At 39.7% G+C, this 27,501-nt stretch overlaps 1 protein-coding gene across 2 annotated transcripts in view; it reads left to right on the top strand.

Annotated features, from left to right (window-relative positions):
• The window catches only part of MAML2 (mastermind like transcriptional coactivator 2), a 379,664-nt gene that overhangs the window by 334,337 nt on the left and 17,826 nt on the right, over positions 1 to 27,501 (top strand). Inside the window, exons 3-4 of one of the 2 annotated variants that reach the window (XM_021102334.1) lie at positions 19,033 to 19,236; positions 25,328 to 25,439. In XM_021102334.1, coding sequence (XP_020957993.1) covers positions 19,033 to 19,236; positions 25,328 to 25,439 — 316 coding nt within the window. The remainder of the gene's footprint in view (positions 1 to 19,032; positions 19,237 to 25,327; positions 25,440 to 27,501) is intronic. The other variant, XM_021102335.1, reaches the window with a different exon arrangement.

Raw genomic sequence — 27,501 nt, 5'->3', positions numbered from 1 at the left:
TTTGTAGCATTTGAAATTAAAATAGTGAGAAGGCTGCCTGGGCGTCCCTTCAGACATGGCACAGTGGAGTACAGAGACAGGAAATATGCCAGACTGCCTCTGCAGGAGGCTGCTCAGAACACGTGCATCAAGGAACAAGGAACTGCTTAATGATTAATCACTGTCAACCTTTGTTCTCGTTAAAGACTTGATTGTTGGACAAGGCTTGTAATGAGGGACTGTTTTGGTGTCTGTTGCTATGAGATTGTGCTCACTGATCCTCAGTGGATGTAAGCCACTGTTCCCTTTTTGCCCAAGTAGAATAAACTTGAATGAAAATGCTCTAACAGTGCCTGCTAGTGGTGCTTTAAGAAGAGGCTCTGGACATTCTGTTTAGCAAATGTTACTACAGCCCAAAAATAGGGAATAGATAGATATCCAAGAGTTTGACTCAGCTGAATGATAGCATATGAGACTGTAGAAAACAAAAAATAAAGAACTTTGATAATAAAAGAAGTAGATAGAAGTAGATTTTAAAGAAGTAATGATATAAAGACTCTCCCTCAACCACACGCATGAACATCTTTTTGGCAAACACAGATATTCAGAAGTCAAAATTTAGAGTTGTTACCCTTTATCTTGCCTTAAACAAATAAAATATTGAATTGTGTTTTGCAAAGCAAATACTGTTTATCACATTTTCCAAAATGCTAAGAAAAAAAGCCCACTTATTCTGTCACTGACTAGTTGGCTTATGGATTTTTGCATAGCCGTTTATGAATTTTTATTTGATTGCTGTTAAAAGATCAGTGGAACATTTTGCAGGAGGAAAAAAAACCACTGTATTTAAATGTAAAAAATATCTTCTGGGTTGATGTAACCTTAAAAGACTAGAACTCTTAAAACATCATTTTATTATCATGAAATTACTTTAAATGTATATACTTATGTGAAAGTACTAAAAGATATAGGATCCCTAAAACTGTTGGTGATATTCTCAGATTATGTACTACCCACTAGCCAAAACCACAACTCTCTAACAAAGCCTGCTGTAGTTTTCCCATGTCTGCATGAAGCAGCTTTTCTTATGGTTCACTATGGTATGTAACTATTTGACTCAAGATACTGTGTCCCTACTCTGCTCTCCTTTTTTTATTCCCTATTCCTCTTAACCCATCCACAGTGTAATCAGGGAAGTTGAGCAGGAACTGTTTGGACCTCCAGAAATCTAAAAGATGGCCTCTGTTGGCATCCTATGTTCCTACTTAGTCTGCAGGTAACTATGAATGTTCCACTGACACCAGAAACTATCCTGTAGAGCCCAGGGACCTGCTCTAGAGTATCCCCTATGTATAAAGATAGGAAGGCACCTGGGAAAGGCTAATTGATCAGCCCCTGCATCTCCCAGTGGATTAGCTCCAAATCCTCCCAAATAGGAGAGCCAGTTTTTCATGTAAATCTCTAAGTAGAAATCCAGTTTGCTTGGTAAAATAGTCACAATCTACATAACCTGTAAACACTTCAATTTTCATAGTCTTGCCTCTATGTATGTATGTGTGTGTATCTATCTATCTATCTATATCTCCACATGTAATCAAAGATATTTTCTCTGACCACAGTATTTATGTGTTGAAGTTACAATGGGGAGATATCCTAAAAGGAGTTAGAAATCAAGAGGTTTGCAATGATAATGATAATTATAACTGGATTGGTCATTGAAGACATTTTACAGTTTGCCATAAGTGGATCATCCCCAAAGCTACCTACTGTTGCTGATTCAGTTCATGGAACTGCAACCCACTAAGGAATATCTTTCAATAAGACATGCTTTATAAACCTTGGTAGGCCTGATTGTTTTTTTTATCCTTGACCAGAGATATAAACATTAAGGAATACTTGACTATTTTATAAGGGAGATCCTTGAGCAGATGTCCTTGAATAGTATTTCTAGTAGCTAGCCTAAAATTCTGGGGAAGGGGTGGAGGGAAACATATCAAAATAAATCACTCTCTATACAACATTGTGAGTTATTATTTGCATTTAAATAGAAACCCTACAACCTTCTTTTACAGTAATAGATGCTTACAAGTAAATTACTTACTTTTCATGGCTTCCCTCAGAACTGAAAGGACCATATATCAATGCCCACGTTGTTTTCTTCTACCTTCTAAAGACCAATGTAGTAGTAAGTACACCAGTTAGTTCCACTGGAGTTAAATTTGATGAAAAATTGTTCAGCACATACCAGTTAGCCTCCCTGTAATCTTTTGTTTTTATTTATTTATGCAAAAAGTAGATCTCTTATTTTAATGATTGTTTTTTATTTTTTATAAGGATTTTTATTTTCTCTGTTACAGTTGGCTTACACTATTCTGTCAATTTTCTACTGTAGAACAAAGTGACCTGGTCATATATGTATATATACATGTTCTTTTTCTCACATTATCCTCCGTCATGCTTCATCACAAGTTACTAAATATAGTTCCCAGTGCTATACAGCAGGATCTCATTGCTTATCCATTCCAAATGCAATAGTTTGCATCTCTTAACCCCAGATTCCCAGTCCATCCCAATCCCTCCCCCTCCTTCTTGGCATATTTATTTTTTATTTTTTTCATTTTTGGCCACCCCACAGCATGTAGAGCTCCTGGGCTGGAGATCAGATCTGAGCTGCAGTTGCCACCTAAGCCCCAGCTGTGGCATTGCTGGATCCTTAACCCACTGTGCGGAGTTCCTGGGTACCTGCCCTCCCAAGATGCTTCTCCTAAGATATTTTGTCACAGTGGGAGCTCCTCTTTAATCCATTATAAGTAATAACTCAGTTACTAAAATAAACTATATTATACAGATTTATTGCTTTTCCTCTAAAAACAGTGACCATCCCACCCACTTTCTTTTTTTTTCTTTTTTGTCTTTTTGTCTTTTGTCTTTTGTTGTTGCTATCTCTTGAGCCGCTTCCGCGGCATATGGCATATGGAGGTTCCCAGGCTAGGAGTTGAATCGGAGCTGTAGCCACCTGCCTACGCCAGAGCCATAGCAACGCGGGATCCGAGCCGCGTCTGCAACCTACACCACAGCTCACGGCAACGCCGGATCGTTAACCCACTGAGCAAGGGCAGGGACCGAACCCGCGACCTCATGGTTCCTAGTCGGATTCGTTAACCACTGTGCCACGACGGGAACTCCGCACCCACTTTCTTTTATGCCTGAGGACCAGGTGAAATTCAAAGATTAATCCCTTCTTGGTAGGGAAAACTATAGCAGAGTATATGAATGGATGTCATATTACCTGGGGGAAAATCATGAACCCAGCCACCTCCAAAAATGATGAGGATAGAGTAAAGAAAATGTGTGAGAAAAAATATTCAGATTTTTAAAAGGCCAGGAAAAGTTGCAGCCCTGGTGGGGTATAGAAGGATTGCTGTTCAAGAGAAGAATCATCTTTTGCATTAAGTGATAGCTATTTATTTTAAAGGAACTGAATGTCACCCCTTTTATGTGATCTATATAGCTACATTAACATTATATCTCACAGTGTTATTTTGTTTCTAAAGAGCTCAAAATACTTTCAGTTTAATTAACCCTCAAAATATGTATTCATTTTACAACCCTTCTAAGGTGGAATGCTAATGATTGCCCAATATCTTTTAAAAAGCAGCTTTTCAAAATAATGCTAGAAACAAAACGAAAAATTTTTTAAATGATGCTGTAATCCCAGGGGTGTCTATATGCAAATCTGTCTACAAGGAGAAAACTAAAGTCAAGACCTGGTAGGGATTAGATGCATATGATGAACTTCAACTAAAAATCTATCAGATTAAGTCAGTCCTTGGATAAAATAATCCAGCTGTTTCTTACTAATACCAAAACAACTGGTTGATTCAGTTAATTTAGTTAAATAATTTTTTCAGGCCAATTAATTGCTAATACGTAGGCAAAAAAAAAAAAATAGTTAACTGGATTTTAAGTTTCCATGATAGTCAATGTTGTGGCATTTCGCATACTTGGCCCAAGTTCTGTTAAGTTGATGAACAAGCTAGAAATTTTTAAAATTATTTTTGTGTTTATTTTTTTAAATTATTTCATGTGGATGGCTAGATAACAATATTTGCAAATTATAAATGGAATCCAATTGGCTCAAATTTAGTCACAGTTTGATTTAAATATTCAGAATGCTCAGACGTATACCAAATGAACTGTTATTTGGATCGAGCCAGCAGCTGAAGAGCTGTTGCAGCTCCAGATGTATATTCTTTTAAAAAGTACCACATGGATCTGGAAAATGCAAAACAATGTAAACATTGGAAACTGTACAATATATCAGTCTCTTCCTGCATTCTCCTCTGATCAGCAGTTAGGAACATAAGCCACAAATGTTTATCCAGTTGAAAAATCACTGGACAGTTATGTTCAAATCAAGGATCTGTTTCCAGTTACAAGTAACAGAATCCAATACAATCAACCTATCCAAATTGCTGAGAAAAAAAAAAAGTTTAAAAGTTCACATAATTCTGTATGTGCTAAATTTAAGTTCAAAGTTTCAATCATAAAAAGATTTTATAGTATCTTGAATTGACAAATAATAGCAAAATTCTTGGGCAAAGCATTTTATATGCTATGTGATACTGATATTTATCTTTCACTGAAATTTTTTATATATACGCTACTTTCTAATAACACCTAAGTAATTGCAAATCATGTTATAAATTAAGTTTATCTGATTTTCAAGTAATTATTTATTAGTTGTTTAAAAACAAATATAGGGAGTTCCCGGTGTGGTGCAGCCGACCATGAGGGTGGGGGTTCAATTCCTGGTCTTGCTCAGTGGGTTAAGGATCTGGCATTGCCATGAGCTTTGGTATAGGTTGAAGATGCAGCTTGGATCCTGCATTGCTACTCCTGTGGAGTAGGCCAGCAGCTGTAGCTCTGGTTTGACCCCTATCCTGGGAACTTTCATATATGTCATGAGTACAGTCCTAAAAAGCAAATAATAATAATAAATAAAAATAAAAACAAATTTATACTGAGTATCTATGTTATGTCAGGCTTATGTGTGCTGGTGTAAATGCAGAGATGAATAAAATAGTTTATATTCTTAAAGTAATACTAGTCCCAAGACATATTTGGGACTTAAGCAATGCTAGTCACCTATGTTGGACAGGTGACAAAACAGACCTACCTTATTCTGAATTCTCTATTCAGATAAATTAATATGAAGAGTTAGCTTGTGAGCCCAAAGTTGTGCTAGAAATCCTTGTAGATGAAAAAATGTCTTAAAAAATCGCACTCCAATGTAATATAAAAATTAAATTAAAAAATAAAAAACAGGAGTGCCCTCAGTGGCTCAACAGAAAGGAATCTGACAAGCATCCATGAGGATGCAGGTTCGATCCCTGGCCTCGTTCAGTGGGTTAAGTATCCGGCGTTGCTGTGAGCTGTGGTGTAGGTTGAAGATGCCGCTTGGATCCCGAGTGGCTGTGGCTGTGGTGTAGGCTGGTGGCTACAGCTTTGATTCGACTCTTAGCCTGGGAACCTCCATATGCCATGGGTGCAGCCCTAAAAAGACAAAAAATAAATACATAAATAACAAAATTTAAAAAGCGATTGATATCTCAAAATAATTTAGACTCTCTACTCCACCTTGTAATTCCAAATAATAGAGAAGCTAAAATATTCTTTCTGTGTGTGTGTTAGATATCCCTTATATTATTACTCAACAGATTGATAAAATTTTTAGGTACATCTTTCTAGATTCATAGCCATAAAGTAACAGCAGATCTGGTAATAGCTGTACAGCTGATTCGATCCATGTAGACAAACAAGATAATCAGACCCAAGAAAGTTGACCTTCCTCATTCTTCCATGGTAGGCTTTTCATTTAAGGTTATCATTTTTCTAAAACATTATTTCAGAACTTTGCAGATCACGAAATGTGTTTATATAGTTTGCATAAATAAGATGTGGTAAATAACCTGATTTTCTGGGAATTGATCCAAGTGAAACCTCTCATCTTTTGAAGTTCATCCCATAGTGATTATTAGGGAGAACTCAGCTTTTTTGAAGTTCTACTGAAGTATTTAGTGGCTTGCCTTGCTAATCCAAGGGAGACTTCAGGACTACATTTAACAGAGAACAGATGGCTCCTTTTTAAATGTCCTTTGTGGTCATTATAATAATACATTCAAAAATAGCTAATCATGTCACATTAGGGGAGATAGGCGCACTGGAGGACATTGACCATGGTCACTGTACTGTATCAGTGCCTTTAGATTTCCATGTCTATTACACAACCTGCAATGACCGCAATATTTTCTCATCCTCAAAAGAGGAGATATGTTAGAATTTGTAAGCTACTTTGTAGGTGGAATTATAGTGCATATATTTTAGCGCAGAGTGGATATTCAAAGCACACAGCTTACCTCTAGCAAAATATTTTGTAGCTGTATTTTACAGAATCAGGAAAAAACACAGGCCCTTCCACAGAAGCAGTTCAGTAAGGTCAGAAATTATTAGCAAAGCTCTATAGTTCTACACTGTACCTTCCATATGGAAGCATATGAACAGGTCCAGAATTCAGCTTAATACGTTTTTCAACATTTCTATCCCCAAGCTCAATTCATTTATCTCAGTCATTTCGGAAGAAGAGAACCAGTTTGATTCCCCACTCCCCACCCGCACCTGGATCAACGTAGTATTTATTCATTATATGCAAAACCACTGCTCATCATATTGTCAGGTTGCACTTTAGACGCAGTTGGAAAAAGAAATTGAATTATTTCATTATGGTGGTATTTGTTGTCACTGTGATTCACTGCAACCAGAATGTCACTGGAGAGGAATTTAGAGATTTTAACCTAACTTCCCTATCTTAAAGTTGAAGAAAATGAGACCTGGAGAGGTTAGAAGAGAAGACTGTGTAATTCACAAGATTCACAGGTCACATGAAACAGATTCCTACAAGAAGCAATGAAAGAATGTCATGGTGTGTAGGAAGTAGAAATTGCCAAAGAATAATGCAAAATAGGTGGTGGCTTTTCTTGTATACCTTCTCTGAGCCACAGACTGTGCCACATAGTTTACCTACATAATCATGTTTAAGCCAACACAGCAATTGTATGAGGAAGACATTATGATTTACCCCTAATAGTTAAGAAAACTAAGACAAAGAGGCTTTTATATCTTGCCCAAGAGTAATTAATAAGTTATGGGTGAAGTATGTAAACCCAGGCATTCTGACTACAAAAGCTACATTTTTCAATGTTATGGTATTTTGTCATGAGCCATCACATGAAATATGTGAGAATTTTCTTAGGTGTCTCACTTTTCTTTATTAAAGAGACAAAAAGCTAAAAATAGTTTATAAATTTGGGGGCTGCACCCGCAGCATATTCAAGTTCCCAGACCAGGGATGAAATCTGCACCATAGCAGTGACAATACCAGATTCTTAACCCACCGAGCCACCAGAGAACTCTAAAAAAAAAAAAAAAAAAAACACGTTTATTAAGGTGAAATTCCAGAGTCAGATTCCATATTGATCTTTGTTCTGTTTCCAAAAGAAAACTCTTATATTCTTTCTGAGGTATTAGGAGCCATGTTTGGAATCAGTTCTTAAAAATTCCTGACTTGTTTCATGTATAATTTGGACATCATTTTTTAAAGAACCAACCCTTTAAAAGAGATTTTCTGGAGTTCCTATTGTGGCTCAGCAGGTTAGAATCCAACATAGTGTCCATACGGATGCAGGTTCAATCCCTGGCCTCATTCAGTGGGTTAAGGATCTGGCATTGCCACAAGCTACAGCATAGGTCACAGATGCAGCTGGGATCTGGTGTTACCATGGCTGTGGTGTAGGCCTGCCGCTGAAGCTCTGATTCAACCGCTGGCCCAGAAACTTCCATGTCGCAGGTGTGGCCAAGAAGAGAAAAGAATAAAAGGGGTTTTCTTCCTTTTGGACTGTGGTGTCATTTCTCCCTTCTTTTTTTTTTTTTTTTTTTTTTTTGGTCTTTTTAGGGCCACATCTGCAGCACATGGAGATTCCCAGGCTAGGGGTCAAATTGGAGCTGTAGCTGCCAGCCTACACCATAGCCACAGCCATGCAGGATCCAAGCCACATCTGTGACCTACAGCTCATGGCAACACCAGATCCTTAACCCAGTGAGCAAGGCCAGGGATCAAACCCTTGTCCTCGTGGATGCTAGTCGGGTTCGTTAACCACTGAGCATGACAAGAGCTCCCCATTTCTCCCTTCTTTAGCCTCCATTACCACCTGTTACTTGTTTGCCTTCACTTTTTGTTTTTTTTTTTTTTTTTTTGCTATTTCTTGGGCTGCTCCCGCAGCATATGTAGGTTCCCAGGCTAGGGGTCCAATTGGAGCTGTAGCCGCCGGCCTACACCAGAGCCACAGCAACTTGGGATCTGAGCTGTGTCTGCAACCTACACCACAGCTCATGGCAACGCCAGATTGTTAACCCACTGAGCAAGGGCAGGGACCGAACCCGCAACCTCATGGTTCCTAGCCGGATTCGTTAACCACTGCGCCACGACGGGAACTCCTGTTTGCCTTCACTTTTAACGAGAACAGAAAATGCTGACAACCTGTCCCATCCAAAATCGTAATACCACCCAAACATTTCTAGAGGAGTAGAACAAGTTTAGGGTATAGAACCAGTTCCTAATGTATGTCCCTTTGAAATAAATGTTTTTGTAAAGAGGAGTTATAAACTTAATATAGCTTGCATTACGCTAAAGAGAGACGAGGGGATTAATATCAACACAATTTATAGAATAAACCCAACAAAGGACACTTAAACACAATTTCCTAATCTTGTTTTAGTTGGTGGAGGCAGTAGTGCTTAGCTATTGTTAAGTTCAGGTCACTGAACACATCTCTAGATGATTATTGCTTGTCATTTACTGCTGGTGTTATTATAAGCACCACATTCTCCTCACTATCTGACAACAGAAATTGTATATTATTTAGTCCCATGCCTTGAGTGTGTGTATGTTTATATTCAGTAAATATCAAATTGACCTTGGAGGAAATATTAATATTTATTTCAAATCTATTGCATACCTGATACTACTGTACTAAGCACTTCACTTAACTTTATTTCATTTGTTCTTAACAACCACCCTTTGAAGTAAGTATTATGACCCCCATACAACTTTGAAAAAAGTGGAGTTGTGATCTGAACCTGATTTTGTCTAATCCCAGAATGACTGTTTTCACTATTGCTGCCTATCCACTCAAATTGCTTTTAAAACAGAGGGATTTTTTAAAAAATAATTTGCCCTTTACCTTATCTTATTAAGTCTTCAAATTATTTTGCTTTGTAAAGGCATAGGTGTCAAAAAAAGACAAATTTCTTAACCCATCTCCTCATCTTTAAAATGGGAATCATAATTAAAACAGAATTATTGCAGAAATTAAATAAGTATTCACTGCCAAGCCCTCAACACATGGCTTGGCACATAGCTTTAAAAAATGGAAGGAGTTCCTGTTGTGGCACAGAGGAAACGCATCCAGCTAGGAACCACGAGGTTGCAGGTTCGATCCCTGGCCTCGCTCAGTGGGTTAAGGATCCGGCATTGCCGTGAGCTGTGGTGTAGGTCGCAGATGCCACTCGGATCCCACGTGGCTGTGGCTGTGATGTAGGCCGAGGCTACAGCTCTGATTTGACCCCTAGCCTGGGAACCTCTATATGCCACAGGTGCAGCCCTAAAAAGACAAAAAAGATCAAAAAAAAAAAAAAGTAGTAACTGTCAGTAGAAATTGTACCCTACTGTGCCTTCTCCTGCCAATACAGATCATCATCATCTCCATCACTACTCAGCACTAGCTATTCTCCTTCCTAACACAGCCTTTATGCCGTGGGCCCCTATAAGGTGGCATGCCTGTAAAAGTGACACTGGATTTAACAACTCAGCTCAACCTTTGCCTTCTCTCCTGCATTGACTTGCCAGTTGCCTTTGAAAAGACCTAGTGTTTTCATCCCATCTGTCTTGCAGCAAGAAATTCTGTCCCCATATTCTACTTCACACTGCTTCTTCATCTATTCATGTCTTTAATTACACAAAAACATATATGGAGAATCCCCTGGCCCCTGAGAATATCATGATGAACATACCAGCCTTATAAGCATTTAAAATGGCGAGAGATATAAGCAAACAAGCAATTGTGATACAGAGTAACAAATGCTGCCTAACCGGCTAGTACTAGCTGTTAGGGAAGCACAAAAGAGGGGTACTAACAGCCTTGGGAGGTCTGAGAGGATGTCCTGAAAAAGTGACATCTGACCTGAGCCTACAAAGAATGCATATTTGCTTGGGAGGGAGGGGCAGGGGAAGAGTGTTCCACAGAGAGGGGATGTGAGCATGTGCAAAAAATGTGAGGAGGAGAAAGAACTGTGAGTCTGGAGAATTTCAAGTGGTATCATATCACTATAGGATAAAGTGAAGAAAGGATGTGTTGAGAGATGAAGCTGGAGAAAGATTCAGAGGCCAGATCATGGAGGGACTTATCTCTATACCATTTGGGGAAGTGAGGACTTGATTCCAAAGGCAATGAGGAGCTGCAAAGAGTCTTAACCTGGGAGTGCAATGGGGAGGATGCATCCAAAAGGAAAGTTGTTTCATTTCTTTCATAAACACCAACCTTTGGGGGATGGGAGGTGGAGTCTCAACCTGAGGTCTCTGGATGGTCTAGGGATGTTTGGAAGATTTGTAAACTCCCTGAAACTGTAAACAAAATTGTGAGTTGTATGTGTACTTGAGAGGAGGGGAGGAGAGACAGAATCCATAACTTTGTGAAATCCTCAAAAGGCTCTGTTATCCAAAGAACAGTTTGAAACCACTGCTCTAGGGGCAGAAAGTTAACACACCAAGCAGAAATTTCAGGTCTGCCACAAAGAGGCCTTCTAAAGTTGAAGAGTTTCTCTTTTAAGAAAAATTTCTCATTCCTTCCCCTGAGTTACCAAACTCTTCCCACTCCACCCTGACCCACTGACGTTTTGTTCCTGGCCACTCTCCCACCTAAATGCTGCTTCCTCGCTCATGGAACTGGACTTCTGTGCCAACCCATAATAAGTGTCCATCCCAGAGGCTAAGAATAGACACAGTGTCCTGGTGACTTGAAAATTAGGTAACATCTGATGGATGAACTCTACAGTGACCACAACCTCATTCTAATCATTTGAACAAAACAGATTATAAACGTATGATCAGGGCTTCCCTGCAGAGTGGGGAAGATTCTGAGCAAGGGAAGAAAAATGCCCCATTAAATAGAAGAGAAAAGCAGCTACTGTTCGTAGTTGCAAAGGATAAAGAAAAATATCTATCTAAATACACCCTCCTGTGTTTGCATATTCTACCTTTCAACATTTCCCCTCCCCACTTCCCACCTCCCCAACAGGCCAGACAAGCTGTAATTCTCTCAAACTCATAGACTTTATTCCAGTCATTTCTCCTTAATATATTTGCCTGGATTTGGATATGGTTCTTTATCTTTTAGTTAGGTTTTGTGACCTTGTACAAGTCAAATCCTTGGCTCTTCTGGGAAGTATCTTCAACTGTAAAATGCAGTTGGATGAAAGATCTGTAAGTTGCTTTTTAGTTTCTGCTGTTTGTAATGGTAGCTGGAGTGGAGGGCTCTTGTAAACAAGCCTCGTGATAGATACTTCTTATTCTCAACGTGCCTGTTCATTCCAAGAATTTCTGAGTACTTTTCTCTAAAGCATTTTATCAATTTAATGTAAAAGACCAAAGTACTTAGCCTGATTTGACTAGGATAGCCAAATAGAGCAAGGGGCAGCAAATTTTTTCCATAGAGGGTCAGTAGCAAATATTTTAGGCTTTGTGGGCCATAAGGTCTCTGTCACAGCTATTCAACTCTGTCACAGTGTGGCAGTAGCCGCAGACAATATATAAATGAATGTGTATGGCTTGGTTCCAGTAAAATTTTATTTACCAAAAAAGGTGGTAAGTTGGATTTGACCAGTCAGGTCATGGTTTAGCGACCCTGCAAATAAATGACTGGAAACCTGAAGATAGCAGTGTTTTATCCCTTCCATCTTTCTGTTTAAAAGTTGTTTCCTGGATGATTTCCCAACTATTGTTTTGTTGTCATTGTCATTGTTGTGTCAAACAATAGCCTTTCGAGTATTTTAGCCACCCACAGCCACCTCACCATCCATGCCCCAAATAAACAACTTAAGTGGACCTGCCATCTTGTAGGGAATCTGAAACAGTTAAGGCAACTTATTTCTCAGGCATAGAGATAAATAAATGGCTTCATAAGTAGACAGTTCAAAAGATGAATAGCCCGGAGGAACAGTTGAGCAGTTAGTTCACAGGGACAGGGAAAGAAGAGGGAAAGGGGGAAAGAGACAAGCAGGGAAAAAAGAAAGATCGATTGAACGGCAAACCAGTTTGTGAGATCTACTGTACTAACTTGCCCAGCTGGGTACTTTATCTTGAATTTGTTTTGCAAATTGCAGATGCCTAGCTCTGGTAGCCAAGAAAAAGAAAGGGTAGTCATTCCAAGCCAAAATACTCTCATAGATCCCAAGGAACTTACATTACTTCATTTTTGTGGGGAAAAAAAAATCATTATATATCCCCCTTCCAAAATAAGTTAAGAGAAACAGAAAGCCATTTTACCCAGATACCCAGAACAAGACAAATATTTTTCAGGGACTTGTTTTCAATATTAAGAGAACAATACCTGCCTGATAACTGCTTGCTTTGTGAAACTTACTGCATCACTGTTCAGCTCACCAAACTGCTTTAAATAGTAAAACTGACTGAATTCAATGAGCCTTAACATTTCAATATACTTCAATGAAACCAGGGATATTTTTGTTTGCTGCTTTAGGACATGTCTAATTGGATCCCATTCTACTTTTGCTGAAATCAATCCTGCTTCACACAACCCTTTCATTCCATTAAAATGAAAGAAAGAGGCAATTCTGGCATTTTTATTAACATTTTTTTTTAAGATCTCTCACATATTGACCATGATTTACAGAACCATTTTATCAAAGTCAGAGCTAGGGGCCAGACCTATGCTCTGGTGTTTATTACTGAGATTTACAAGGTTTTCTTCATATGTACTCTTTCTTTAAACATTTATGCCTGAAATTTTAAAGAAGAGGGGATTGGTGAATTAGCTGTTAGAGCTGGGATAAGGGGGGTTGTTTCTAATTCCTAACTTGGATATTTTTTTAAAAGGACTTCAAACTGGCTTTAAGAGAAATATAGGTGATAACACAGAAAACAGCTAATTTGTCCTCAAAGAAAAAAAGGGGTTCCCATTTAAAAGAGTTCCAATGTTCCCTTAATTTTCTGCCAGATTTTTTAGACACAATTTGTGAGCTCATTGAGTTAGCACTTGCCAGGGTGATTCCTGGAAAAGATCTTAAGTCAATAAAGAAATTTGGTAAAGCATTTGTTTACCATATTTTCCATATATTAAAACATGCATCCAGCTTCCTATAAACTTATATCATCCTTACACTCTGCTGCTCCCTTGTGAACATGATGATTTGTCCCACTAAAAGGTTGGGTCATTGCATATATAATCTACCAGATGGTCTTGTGACTATCCTGGGCTCTTGGCCTTTTTAATCAATGGAAATTGTTGAGAAGCCAGACAGGAAAACTCAGGAGCCTTTACTCCAGCCCCTGCTATATATAGCAGAGGGGCAGCAACAACAAACAACAGATGCCCTTGCCTGCTTGCTCACAAGGGTGGGTGCGGAGGGGTGGGTGGGGAGAGAGTTGGTTCCTTATACAGGGTGAGGGTAGGGTCAGGTCCCAGGGTTGGGACAGAGAGGTGTCTTAGGTAGTCTGCCCTCCTCTTTGGTGGTGGTGTGTGCACAGAGCATGTCTATTACCCTGCTTTTGCTCTCAGCTCTTCACAAGCAGCAATTGGGTTTTTAATTTTTTGTATCTTCTTGCCCCTAATTTGTTCCAACTGGACATGTCGCAGTTATTTTTATCCCTTACAGTTTCTTTGTATTTTGTTGCCTGAGGAGATGTTTGTCCAGGTGCAAGCACTGCAGCTACTGCAGCAAAGGGTCCCAGGTCCCAGGTCCTATCCTGTCTCAGTCTCCTAACATCTTTGAGATCATTCTGAAAGATAAATTTTGTTTCTGGAGTCCAGTTGGAAAACTTGGAAGTATAGATAAACTGAGGAGTTTAACCAGCAGGCTGCGTGGTCTTTGATTCTCCAAGCCCTGAAGAATGCATTATACATAGTTGAGGCTCAACAAATACCTGTTGAATGAATGAATTGAATGAATATGAGTAGAGTGAAGATAGTTCTAAAGCTATGGCTTGATAATTGGCAGAACTTTATTAAAAGAATATAGACATGCTTTCATTGGTCTAGCTGTCTTGTGCTAGATAAAACAGGGATTAAAAAGTTTTAACTGTATTTAAGCACTAGGCATACTACCTTAACTCAGTGGCATAACCAATACTATAAAAGAACTTCAAAATCTTAAATGCACATACACTCACAGAAATGTGGGAAACTATCTATAAACACATATTAAATGTAAGTTTATATTAAATCCCAGAAGAATAGGATTAAAAGCCTATTGTGTAGGTTACCATCAAATATTGTAATTTATTGGTAGAAACAAACAAAAAAACACCAAAACTAAAAGATCATTCAAGTTCATTATTTGAACTAGTCTCTAGAAAATCGGGTTTTCTAGCATACAAAAGGCTGCATAAATAGAAATAGACTAATTCATTCACAATCACACACCACACATGCGCCTGCACACACACACACACACACACACACACACGCACGCACACACACTTTCCTCTATGGGCTGAGGATCTGCCATTTTTACCATGGCCTTTATAAGCTCTTGAGGAGAAAATCAGTGTTGAGGGAGAAACAGATGATTTCTATTAAGTCAAGTTCTGCATGGGCTGAGTGTAAGGCAAAGAGAGGCTGAATGTGGAAATCAAAGCCAATGCATGGGTGCATATTTTTCTTTCAAAATATTTTATGTACTGAAGTTTGCACAACATCTTGGCAATGACAGCAAGCCTGTGTAAGGAGGTGTTTTGTGTTTCCTAGCTAACATAAGGGCAAAAAAATGTAGTGGCAGCCAAATATTACTTCCATCATGAACTGAAAGAATGTGCATGGTTGAGTACATGGTAAGGCCCATGGGCTAGAAACTACAAGATTTAAAAATTTACAAAATTCCCAAAGAGAGCTTATCTCTTATTTTTATATCTTTTGCTTTTGTAAAGGAATGAAACTAAATTTAGCATAGTCCATCTGTTTGACTAGAGAGAGAAAAAGACATAGTTACATTTTCTTGGCATGCGCATCTTTTATAAATCCTAGCAGAGGGTGGTTTCCCAGATTTCCCTGGCAATTATTTTGATGATGTTCCCCAGTTCTGCCAACATTAAACGCTCAGTCCACCTCTTTTCTTTCTCTTCATTCCCCCCTTTCCAAATACTTTTTTTAATCTTTAGAAAATAGAAAACTGATTAGGACATAGTAGATATTCAGTAAAATTTATCAGGTTTATTAATGGATGGATGCACATGTGGGTGACTAGACTAGACATTAAGAGATCTGGATTTTAATCCTAAGAGACTAGTAGGTATCATACCACCTAATGGAAATTATCACACATTGCTTTTTACTGCAATAACTTTGAGTGTGTATGTGATGTGTATATCTTAAGAGTCCAGGTAAAATATAAGCCAGAGATCTTTATATGCAATGGAATACTACTCAGCCATAAAAAGAAACAAAAGAATTCCATTTGTAGCAACATGGATAGAACTAGAAATTCTCCTACTGAAGTAAGTCAGAAAGAGAAAGATACCATATATCACTTATATGTGGAATCTACATTGTGGCACAAAGGAACCTATGTACAGAACAGAAACAGACTGGCAGACATAGAGGAGAGACTTGTGGTTGCCAAGGGGGAGGGAGAGGAACCAACTGGGCGTTTGGGTTAATAGATGCAAACTGTTACATTAAGAGTGGATAAGCAATGAGGTCCTGTTGTATAGCACAGGGAACTATGTCCCATCACTTGTGATGGAACATGATGAAAGATAATATGAGAAAAAGAGTGTATATATATATATATGACTGGGTCACTTTGCTGTACAGCAGAAAATCAACAGAACGATTTAAATCAACTATAATTTAAAAAATTTTAAAGTAAATGAGGGAAAGTGTGGAAATACTAAAATAAAGAATAGTAGGAACTGTGGCCAACTGGAGAACACAAGGGCCTACCTGTGTTTTAAAAATGATGGGAGCCAAGCATACTGCATGTGCAGTCCTTCACAAAAATAATTATTTCTAAAATATCTCTGCCATGCATGAAATACTGCAAAGATAAATAAATAAGAAAAATAGTAATTGCTAATTTATCTAACATCTATGAAGTGCCTGGAACTGTTCTAAATTTCATCTGGCCTAATTTTATGGCATGACTATAATTACTTTCATTTTACATGTGATGAAATGAGAGCATAATGCTTAGTAAATGTATATTGATTGCTCTGTTAATAATGAATTGAATGTTAAAAATAAAAAGAACATAGTACGGGGCTCCTAGGGCAGATGTAGGAAGCACACTCCAAGAGAGAGTCCTGGGCGCTTGTAGGCCATGTAGAAAGAAATCTTTCCCAAAAGCCATGTTGGATTTAAAGTTGAGAGAAATAGAGTTCTCTGGTGCAGTGACTTAAGGATCTGATGTTGTCGCTGCTGTGGCTCAGGTCACTTCTGTGGCACAAGTTCTATCTGTGGCCTCAGAACTTCCCCATGCCTCCGGCATGGCCAAGAAAAAAAAAAAAAAAAAAAGGTTGAGAGAACTGACTGGGCAGTGGGGGCTGATGCCTTAGAGGGTGCTGCTCAGAGGATGTTCCTGCCTCTCCGGAAAACACTCCCTTCCAGGTGCCCTTCGGAGGGTGCTGACCACCGAGGAGAGGGCTCACTATACATCTGCTGCATGGACAGATGGGTTGGCACAGGTTGCAAGTGTTAACTCTTTCTCCTCCATTCTTCCTGTCTCCGCTGAGACATATAGATACAGCAACTGAGAACGCGCGTTCTGGAGTCAGGCAGGCCTGACCTCAGATCCTCCTCAGCTACTTACAGCTAAGTGACTTCTCTAAGCAGGTTTCTTTTTTCTCTTGCTTGCTTTTTTTTTTCTTTTCTTTGTAAAGCCACACCCGTGGCCTATGGAAGTGGCAAGGCTAGGGGTTGAATTGGAGCTGCAGCTGCTGGCCTACGCCACAGCCACAGCAATGCCAGATCCAACTGTGTCTGCAGTCTACGCCGCAGCTTGTGACAACGCCAGATCCTTAACCCACTGAGCAAGGGCAGGGATCAAACCCACATCCTCATGGGTAGTAGTCGGGTTCCCAACCCACTGAGCCATGACGGACACTCCTGAGGCAGGTTTCTGATCTGCCAAATTAGGATGATAATGCTGGTCCTTGCTCTTTGTTCTGTTAGGAGGATTAAATGAAATAAATCACACAAAGCACTTTGTATGGTGACTGGCCCTGGCCTGTAATGAACCTCAGTGCATGGTCATTTTAGGATTATTTTGTATCTCTTTGCTTTGGAGGCAGTTGGTGAACTCTGTAGCCCCAGGGATTACTAAAGTAAGACCACGCTACCTACATCCCCAGGCTTTGGACTAGTGGCTTTTTTTTTTTTTTTTTTTTTTTTTTTTCTGCCCAGCAGCTAACTAAAGAAAAAGAGATAAAAAGACAGTGACTGCCCACAAATGGAATACCTGCTACTACTCATCAGACATCACGGGATTTGCTTTTGCTTTTTAATCTCTTGTAACCTCACATAGTCCCCCTGGGAATGAAAGTTGGACTTTATTATTCCCATATATCTAGCGTTTCTCAAAGGGCGTTCCCTGGATCAGTGAGCTTTAGAATCACCTGGGTAGATACCCAATCTATAGCCTTAGAATTTCTGGAGCAAGGCCCAGGCATCTGCTTTCCAGATGAATATCATCAAAGTGTGAGGATCTTTGATTTAGTGCTTGTATCATTTAAGCTAAACCTTGGTTCTATATTTTCCTGTATTTTATGTGTAAGCATGTAATTTCTTTCTTAATTAGATGATAAATTCTCCAAAATGAAGACCATGTTTTCTAGTTCTTCTTTTTTTTGTAACCCCAACAGTGTACAGCTCCAGTCCTAAACGCAGCACTGGGAATTAGTGAAAATATCTGCTGGGTTGGAGTTCCTCTGGTGGCTTAGCAGGTTAAGAACCGACATAGTCTCCATGAGGATGCAGGTCCAAGCCCTGGCCTCTGTCAGTGGGTTAAGGATCTGGTATTGCAGTGACCCGTGGCATAGGTCGCAGACACAGCTTGGATCCCCACATTGCTGTGCCTATGGTATAGGCCGGCACCTGAAGATCCAACTCAACCCTTAGCCGGAGGACTTCCATATGCTGTGGTCTGGCCGTAAAAAGAAAAATAAATAATAATATCTAGCTAGGCAACATTTCGGTGTTTGTGAAACAGAAACTCTGAGGTCTTCCTGCCTTATCACAGAAAGCAAGGCCCCTTCTGTCCAAAAGGGTTATTCAACTTTTAAACACATGAATTGAAACCATTTTTACCGCAAGATCAGCAATGATAGGTGCTACCTTTAGGGAAAAGGAAGAACTTGTTACTTTATGATATATTTGTTCCTGAGCAATTGAGAGGTTTGCCATATGTTTTTACAGTAATTTTCTGTGAGGTTCCGTAAATGCCTTCGGGAATGTGGAGGTTCCACCGTTAGAGTCATGTGTGAGCTTTTCCAGTGTCCTGGTGTCACTAATCCAGCTGCTTTGGTTGCTATGATATGCAGTTATTTCTTCTACATTTAAAAAAGCAATTCTCTGATCTCCAACTCATTAACCATGTTTGATCTTAACAAGTTGAAAAATGTTTGGAATCTATGCTTATGATCTTTGCGCAACTTTTTTCTTCTTTCGATTCACAGTAGCTTTCCACCTCCCCCCTTCTCTCTTTTAGGATCAACACTCTGTGGTAGGCCAGAACACAGGCCCCAGTCCAAGTCCCAACCCCTGCTCAAATCCAAACACTGGAAGTGGTTACATGAACTCCCAGCAATCACTGTTGAATCAGCAATTGATGGGAAAGAAACAGACTCTCCAGAGGCAGATCATGGAGCAGAAACAGCAGCTTCTCCTCCAGCAGCAGATGCTGGTTGATGCGGTAAAACTTTCTCCTCATTTCAACTACACATACCTGTTGACCCAACAGAGGGAATTCAATATTTTCCATTTCTATTTGCTGCCCTTTTCTCTGTGTCTCCCTTTGTGACAGCAACCACGGTGTCCTGGCTGAAAGGCTAATTCTATACATGTAAAGTGCTGCAGGGAAAAAAAAAAAAAGGAAAGAAAAAAACTTGATTTACCAGCTGCAGGGCAGTTGGAATGCACAGCACCTGGGCGGACTAGCCCTGCCCAGCCCAGGAATTTAAAACCACCAACAGGGGCATTTGAATCAGGCGAAAGAAACCAGTGTTGTTCCATATCCCCGAAGAGCAGAAAGTAGTGGACAAAATTTTGATTGACTCCAACCCAAACTGATTTCAGAGATAAAAGAGTTTGAAAAGACACCATGGAGTTTTAAAACTTAAGATTTGGCTTCCAAAAAAAAGCATCTCAGAATGGGAGGTGCTGTGGTTTTTTTTTTTTTTAAAGAAAATTGAAAATATACTTCCCATTTTTGTTATATTTAAGTGGCCTTACCTTAAAAGCGGGGTTGTTATTTTCCACACATTATCCAAGCCTCAACCCTGCTTCATTGTTTATCTGCTTGTCCCTTCTATGTTCTCAAGCTCATACATTCAACAACTGAGCCAAAAAGTCTTCCTGCCTCCCAAGACCAAAGCCCTACCTCCAAGTTCTGTTCTCTCCTTTCAAACTATTTGGCCAAAAGAAAGAGGAAAGGGGCAAAGTTAACCATCTCTAGGTTGACAGAGCCAAGGTATGCAGAAAAGAATAGATAAATAAAAATGTACAGTTTAAGGAGCTTTGCAGTAAGAGTCAGAAACCCAGGGTATGATAAGCATTGTAATTCATTCAGCAAATATTTACTCTTTTACAATGGGACTACAGCCATAAACAAGACAACCCTGTCTTTGTCCTGAAGGAGCTTAGAGCCCACTGGGGATGTCAAATAAATAGGCAACTGTAACACCTATAATTAAGTGCTGTGATATGGTAACTACCCAAAGTAGTTTCAGCGAGGAAGCTATATCTACTGAAGATGTGGAGGTGAAGTAGGAGATGATAGGAAGAACAGGAGAGTGTCCAGCATATTCAAAGACTCAGGGACAGGAGTTCCCACTGTGGTGCGGTGGGCCTTGTCTCCGCTGTGGCTCGGGTTCGATCCCTGGCACGGCACAGTGGGTTAAGGACTCAGCATTGCTGCAGCTGTAGCGTAGGTCACAGGATTCTATCCCTGACCCAGGAACTTCCACATGGTGTGGATGCAGCTGGAAAAGAAAAAAAAGACTCAGGGACAATAAAGGATACTACGTAGGACATTAACTGAAGCATAACCTGTGCACAAGGATGAGAAGTGAAAGGTAGGGAGGTCAGAGGGGACATCAAAGGGTAAAGCTTGATAAATCAGTTTACATTGTCTGAAAAGCAATGGAGAGGACTTTAGAGCATTTTTTAAAAAGCATTTAAAGCAAGGAAAACTAATTACATTTCATTATAATAAAGATATAAACATGGAGTTCCCATCATGGCTCAGTGGTTAATGAATCCAACTAGGAACCATGAAGTTGCGGGTTTGACCCCTGGCCTTGCTCAGTGGGTTAAGGATCAGGCCTGGCCGTGAGCTATGGTGTAGGTCACAGATGCTGCTCAGATCTCGTGTTGCTGTGGCTGTGGTGTAGGCCGGCAACTACAGCTCTGATTAGACCCCTAGCCTGGGAACCTCCATACACCATAGAAACAGCCCTAGAAAAGGAAAAAAAAAAAAAAAAAAAAAAGATATAAACATTGTGAGGGAAGATGTAATGGAGGGAAAGATAAACTCTAGCCTGGAGAGATTAAAGATAGTCTCCTAGAAGAGAGAAAATTTGACTTTGACTTTGAAGGACTGTAGGATTCTGATGGATGGAGTGGTTCACCATTCTAGGTGGAGGGGAGGCAGAGACCAAAAGATATAGCCTAAGTGTGTATTTGTTGGTGAGTTTGGGATTGTAGTATGAAATATTTAATGCAGAATGAAAAGTATAAAATCATAATATAACAATCATTTACATTTTTTAAGGAGAGATAGATGGACTTAAGTCTGGAGTCCAGAGCTGTGAAAAGAAATAGAGAGAAAGTTTTTGACCTTGAATAAGGAAGAGTGAGGAATAAATTGACAGGGGACCTTGAGTGCTGCCCTAAGGTGTGAGATGTAGGCAAGTCACTGACTAGATCACAAAATGACACAACTAATTTCTACTGTAAATCATAGTTATGAAAACTCCACTCCTTCCACACACTCCCTCCCCACCTCCTCCCCTTTATTTTGATCTTCCTAAACTAAATAGGTTAGAAACAAGGGCAGCAGAAGAGAGAAATGTACAATCTAAGATTGGCTTCCTGGGTACACGTTCGTCGTTCTCATCAGTACTGCTAGTTTGTTGACTTATAACAGGCAGGGGTTGAATTCTGGACTTTGAGCTCTCATTAAAAGGCAAGGAAACATTCCAGGAGGGTCCTGTTGTGGCACCATCCTAACTCCCATGGAGCCCCAGTTGAGTCACCACTGGAACAGGTGCAAAGGGCAGTGGCATAAGCTGTGAGAGATGAATAAGAATGAGGCTTCTGTTTTTGTGATTTTTATAAACCATTCACATTTCTTTTTGTTTGGTCGCCATTGAGGGTGCCTGTGCTTTTTAGCATATCCAGGAAGAAACAGTCTTTGATGCCTCTTTACATTAGCATAGGCTTTGTAGTTGCTTGCAGTCAGTTGGCAAGGCCAGATAGGCTCCAAAATTGAGACATTTTCTCACGCAAGTGTATTATCCTTCTTCTCTATTATTCTCCCACCGAGGAAGCACAAAGAGGAGAGATGGGTCGGACTTTTTACAATGGGCATTGTAATTCCCAGCACGTTTTGTGCACCTACTATGTGCCAGGCACCATGCTGAGCTTTTACAGAATTGAAGGATTTATCCTTACAATGAGAGTCCTACAATTGTCCACATTGCGCTTTTTAAGATGGCGAAACTAAAGCAGGACAGATATGGGCAACAGAAGATTATTCCTAGACTAAGTTTTTGGGTCCGAGATATTAAGTTATCATAAGACATTAAGTTTCATGTTGCACTGAAGTCATCTCAGGGATGGCCTGTGAGTTTACACTTGCACAGAATGGGAATGTCATTCTTTTGCAAAAGGAGCAGCCTCCAGTCAGTGTTGGAGTCTGGTCTTTGCTGCCCTTCAGCACCAAGTGACAACCGGGCAGTTCTCTCATAGTCCATATGCAAGGCCATTAACCCTAAGTCATGGTGAACAAGTACTTTAAGTACTTGAGTTAAGAAACTCAAGTTTCCAGAGATGTATATGTTAACCCTTTGAACAATCTAATCTCTAATTTACACTTCAGGAAAAGAAAAAGTCAGTGATTAGATTGAATATATGTAAAAAGAAATCCAGATTTGAAATCTAGTCTTTTTTTTTTTTTTTTTTTTTAGAGCTGCATCCGTGGCATGTGGAACTTCCCAGGCTTGGGGTCCAATTGGAGCTGCAGCTGCAGGCCATAGCCACAGCCATGCCAGATCCAAGCTGCATCTGTGACTCACACTGCAGCTCATGGCAACGCCTGAAACGTAACCCACTGAGTGGGGCCAAGGATGGAACCTGTGTCCTCATGGATACTAGTTGGGTTTGTTACCCCTGAGCCACAACAGAAACTGCTGAAATCTACTCTTTAATGGAGAACCAAAGGCCTGACTCTCTCTCTTTCTCTCTCTCTCTCTCTCTCTCTCTCACACACACACACACACACACACACATTGTTTTTTTTGTTTTGTTTTGTTTTGTTTTTGTTTTTTCAATAGAAACAGCGGAAACACCTAATTACATGAGAAAACATGATGGGTGCTTTTGAAAAAGAGAAGATTTCAATAAGTCCCATGCTTGGCATAAAAATCAAAACTGTCAGCTTGCACAATAGGTTACAGCAGGAATGGTTGAATACTGCCACATTTGGGTTCATGGAACATCACAAGCTGTTTCTTAAGCATTTAGGGTTTGGGCAAAACCAGAAGGAGTTTCACCAACCACTTTTTCCCTTAATTTGTAAACCCATATTTAAAAGAAATGTAATCCATATGTTTCTGATTCATTTACACTTAGCTCATCAAAATTGTGTTTTATATGAATTACTTGATGCTCAAAATTCCCTGTGAGTCTTTCATGTTTTTTTCCTTAGAAACAAGACTTTAAATTTGGTTTGTTGTTGTTTTAAGGCTATTTTTTTCCCCTTTATAGTAGATATATTCTACTTAGAAAGTTTGGAATTTGATGGGAAACTGAGAAACGCATGGTTTAAGTGGGTTCTAAATTAGACAGCCCACATTGGCTTCCATCTGACTTGCCATTCTCTCTGTTACAAGGTTTTCTTTTCTGTTTATTGACTTTTCTATAATCACGTTGTTCTCTGTCTACCTATGCCAATTATCTTTATCTTTGAAAAGCAGGGTTGCTTTGTGGTGCATACAAAGTTGCAGTGAAGCAATTCTAAAAACTTCCTGGTCTGTACTGAGAAAGCAAAAAGCATCTCCTGATGTCCAACACTGACAGGACACTCACAGCCAGAATATTTTGTTCTCTGTTGGACATAAACAATATTACAGAATACCAAGTTCAGACAGGGTTACTCTGAGACCATAATACAATGAGATGAGAGAAGACAACTTCATAATTTTCTCTAAAAACAGACATAGGAGTTCCCACGGTGGCACAGTGGGATCAGCAGCATCTTGGAAGCACTGGGACATAGATTCAATCCTCAGTCCTGCACAAGGGGTTAAGGATCTGGCATTGCCACAGCTGTGGCTTAGGTGGCAACTGCGGCTTGGTTCTGATCCCTGGCCTGGGAACTCCATATGCCACGGGGCCACCAAAAAAAAAAAAAAGACATAAACAAGGGTACTGTGCAACTCACAAAATACCAAAATTTCCCCTTTTGCTAAGTGAGTAGCAAATGCTTCTTTATTTAGTCATAGAATCAACCTCACTTTCTAATAGCTTATGACCTAAAACAAATCTCACTTCCTTAGACCCTCCCCAAATCACCCACACAAAGCCCAAATCCTATGATAGGCTCCTTCTAACACGCTGCTGCAGAGATGGCCTGTGGTGCCCCATGATGTGTATTCTTCCTTGCTGCCATGAGTGATAAACCCAGCAGGTGTGTGTCCTGGTGATCTTTGGCTGCAGGCATTGACAATGTGAAAAGAATGCCCCTATTTCCTCTGTTAGCCCCCAAACTCACCCACTCTGAAGATCTAGAGGTGGCTGATTCCAGAAGGGAGCCTGGGAAATTTCAGGGCTCTGAGAATGGGGCACAGAGAAATGGAGCAGCCAAATGCCCTTGCGTTGTAGGGGTGGAAAGCCTGAGGTTTTGACACAGATTTGGTTTCTGTTCTACCACTGTGTGATCTTCCACAAATTACTTACCCTAAGGAAGCTTCCATTTAGTCATCTATTAAGAGGGAATGATAGTCATCTATTAAGAGGTTGTTTATTGGGGGAAGGGGGATGAGGTAATACAGTGCCCATATCAGTCAGTATCTGAGGGTTATTTCCTCCTATCTAGAGTTGTCAGATATAGCAACTAAAAACACAGAATGCCTGAGTGACCTGCATTTTTATCTGGCAATCCTATTCCTACACCTTCCATGCTTGGTGGGACCAGAATTCTATATAGGTATAGCAGGTGTGCTACAAAACAAAATTAGAAACTAGAATTATAGAAATTACAGAAATTTCATCCTCACTGAAAGCTAATTGCAAAATAAAGTTACCAGACCCATAGCACACATTGAATGTTAAGGAGAAGTAGAAATTACACTTCTATGCAGGAAATTGAAATTGAAAACATTTATCACTAAACAGGGTCCACGATTTGCCACAATGACTGCAAATCATAAGTAAAAATTAAGTATGGTCCATGATTCACAACTGTGACAGCAAATTCTTATATTCTTGAACAGCAACCTATATATTTTCACAAGTGGGTCAGTATCAATGCCATTTAATATGTTTTTATTTGTGTTTTCAAGGAGAAAATTGCTCCACAAGATCAGATAAACAGACATTTGACAAGGCCACCCCCGGATTATAAAGACCAAAGAAGAAGTGTGGGAAATATGCAGCCAGCAGCTCAGTATTCTGGTAAGGTTTTCTTAAAAATTAATAGAAATCCTAACTGTGCAAGAAAGAAAACTGTTCACTTGGTTAATATTTCCTCCTTGCCCCATCTTGTGTTTAATTGTAACATCTTAGAATCCTGCCCTAGCTCCCATTTAACTATCTTTCCTTCCTTTCTTCCATCCTTCCTTCTCTTTCTCCCTTTCTTTTCTTTTTTTTTATTTTTTTTATTTTTTATTTTTTTTGGTCCTACCTGTAGTACATGGAGGCTCCTGGATAGGGATTGAATCACCACTGCGACCTTCACCACAGCCACAGCAATGCCCAACCTTTAACCCACTGCACCGAGTCACGGATCAAACCCATGGGGTTGCAAAGACAATGCCAGATCCTTAACCTGCTGTGCCACAGTGGGAACTCCTTAACTTTCAGATCAAGATCAAGGTTTAATATTTTTAGTCCACTCTTCAGTTTTTCTTGCTTACTCTTTTGCCTTATTCACATTTTTCACTGCTCTCAGGACTATCTCTGACAGTCACAAAACTGTATGTATTTTGTAACTACTTGGTTCAGCCATTCTCCCATTCTCCTTCCAAAAGTGTATCCTGGAGTTCCCATCATGGCTCAGTGGTTAATGAATCTGACTAGGAACCATGAGGTTTTGGGTTCGATCCCTGACCTTGCTCAGTGGGTTAAGGATCCAGCATTGCTGTGAGCTGTGGTGTAGGTCAAAGACACCACTCATATCTGGCGTTGCTGTGGCTCTGGCGTAGGCCGGCAGCTATAGCACTAATTAGATCCCTAGCCTGGGAACCTCCATATGCCGCAAGTGCAGCCCTAAAAAAAAAAAAAAACAAAAAACTGTATCTTGATCCAGATAGTGTAAGGTGATCAGGCATTTCTCTCTTGTAGTCACATTTATAACTTGCACAGAACCCAGTCTTTTTGTCTCCACCTTTAGGCTCATCTCTCAAAGACAAAGATACTCTCACCAAAAAATAACTGAAAAGCAAAATAAGTCAGTGTATTTTCTCAAAAACACCAAAAATGGATCACATTTAAGATATAAAGCAAAACTTCTTTTTAAAAATTATAGTTGATTTACAACGTTGTGCCAATTTCTACTATACAGCAAATTGACCCAGTCATCTATACATACACATTCCCTTTTGTATATTATCTTCAGTCATGTTCTATCCCAAGAGACTGGATGTAATTCCCTGTGCTGTACAGTAGGACCTCGTTGCTTATCCATTCTAAATGTAATAGTTTGTGAGGAAGGATCAAGAGGGTGGAGAAGTAAGACGTGGTGCTCACCTTTTCCCACAAACACGTTAAAAAAAAAAAATCTGTATGTAGAACGATTCACACTGAACATTTACTGAATGCTGGCAGAAGACCTTAAACCTCCAGAAAGGGCAAGAAGCCATCCACATAACTGGGTATAAATGTAATAGTTTGCATCTATAAACTCCAAACTCTCAGTCCATCCCACTCCCTCCCCTCTCCCCCTTGGCAGCTACAGTCTATTCTCCATGTCTGTGAGTCTGTTTCTTTCTGTAGATAGGCTCATTTGTGCCACATTTTAGATTCCTCATATAAGTGATATCATATGGTACTTGTTCTTCTCTTTCTGACTTATTTCACTCAGTATGATAATCTCTAGTTGCATCCATGTTGCTGTGAATGGCATTATTTCATTCTGAGTAATATTCCATTGCATATATGTACTGCATCTTCTTAATCCATTCATCTGTCAATGGACATTTAGATTACTTCCCTGTCTTGGCTACTGTGAATAGTTAGAGTAAAATTTCTTGGGAGTTCCCTTCGTAGCTCAGTGGTTAACGAACCCAACTAAGATCCATGAGGACGCAGGTTCGATCCTTGGCCTAACTCTGTGGATTAAGGATCTGCTGTTGCTATGAGCTGTGGTGTAGGTCATAGATGCAGCTTGGATCTTGCGTTGCTATAGCTGTGGTGTGGCTGTAGCTCCGATTCGACCCCTAGCATTGGAACTTCCACATGCCATAGGTGCGGCCCTAAAAAACAAACAAACAAACAAAAACTTCTTAATGAGTCTCTC

The sequence above is a fragment of the Sus scrofa genome, chromosome 9 (assembly GCF_000003025.6).
Source record: "Sus scrofa isolate TJ Tabasco breed Duroc chromosome 9, Sscrofa11.1, whole genome shotgun sequence".
Classification (NCBI taxonomy): domain Eukaryota; kingdom Metazoa; phylum Chordata; class Mammalia; order Artiodactyla; family Suidae; genus Sus; species Sus scrofa.
This window is presented reverse-complemented; position numbering and strand designations above follow the sequence as displayed.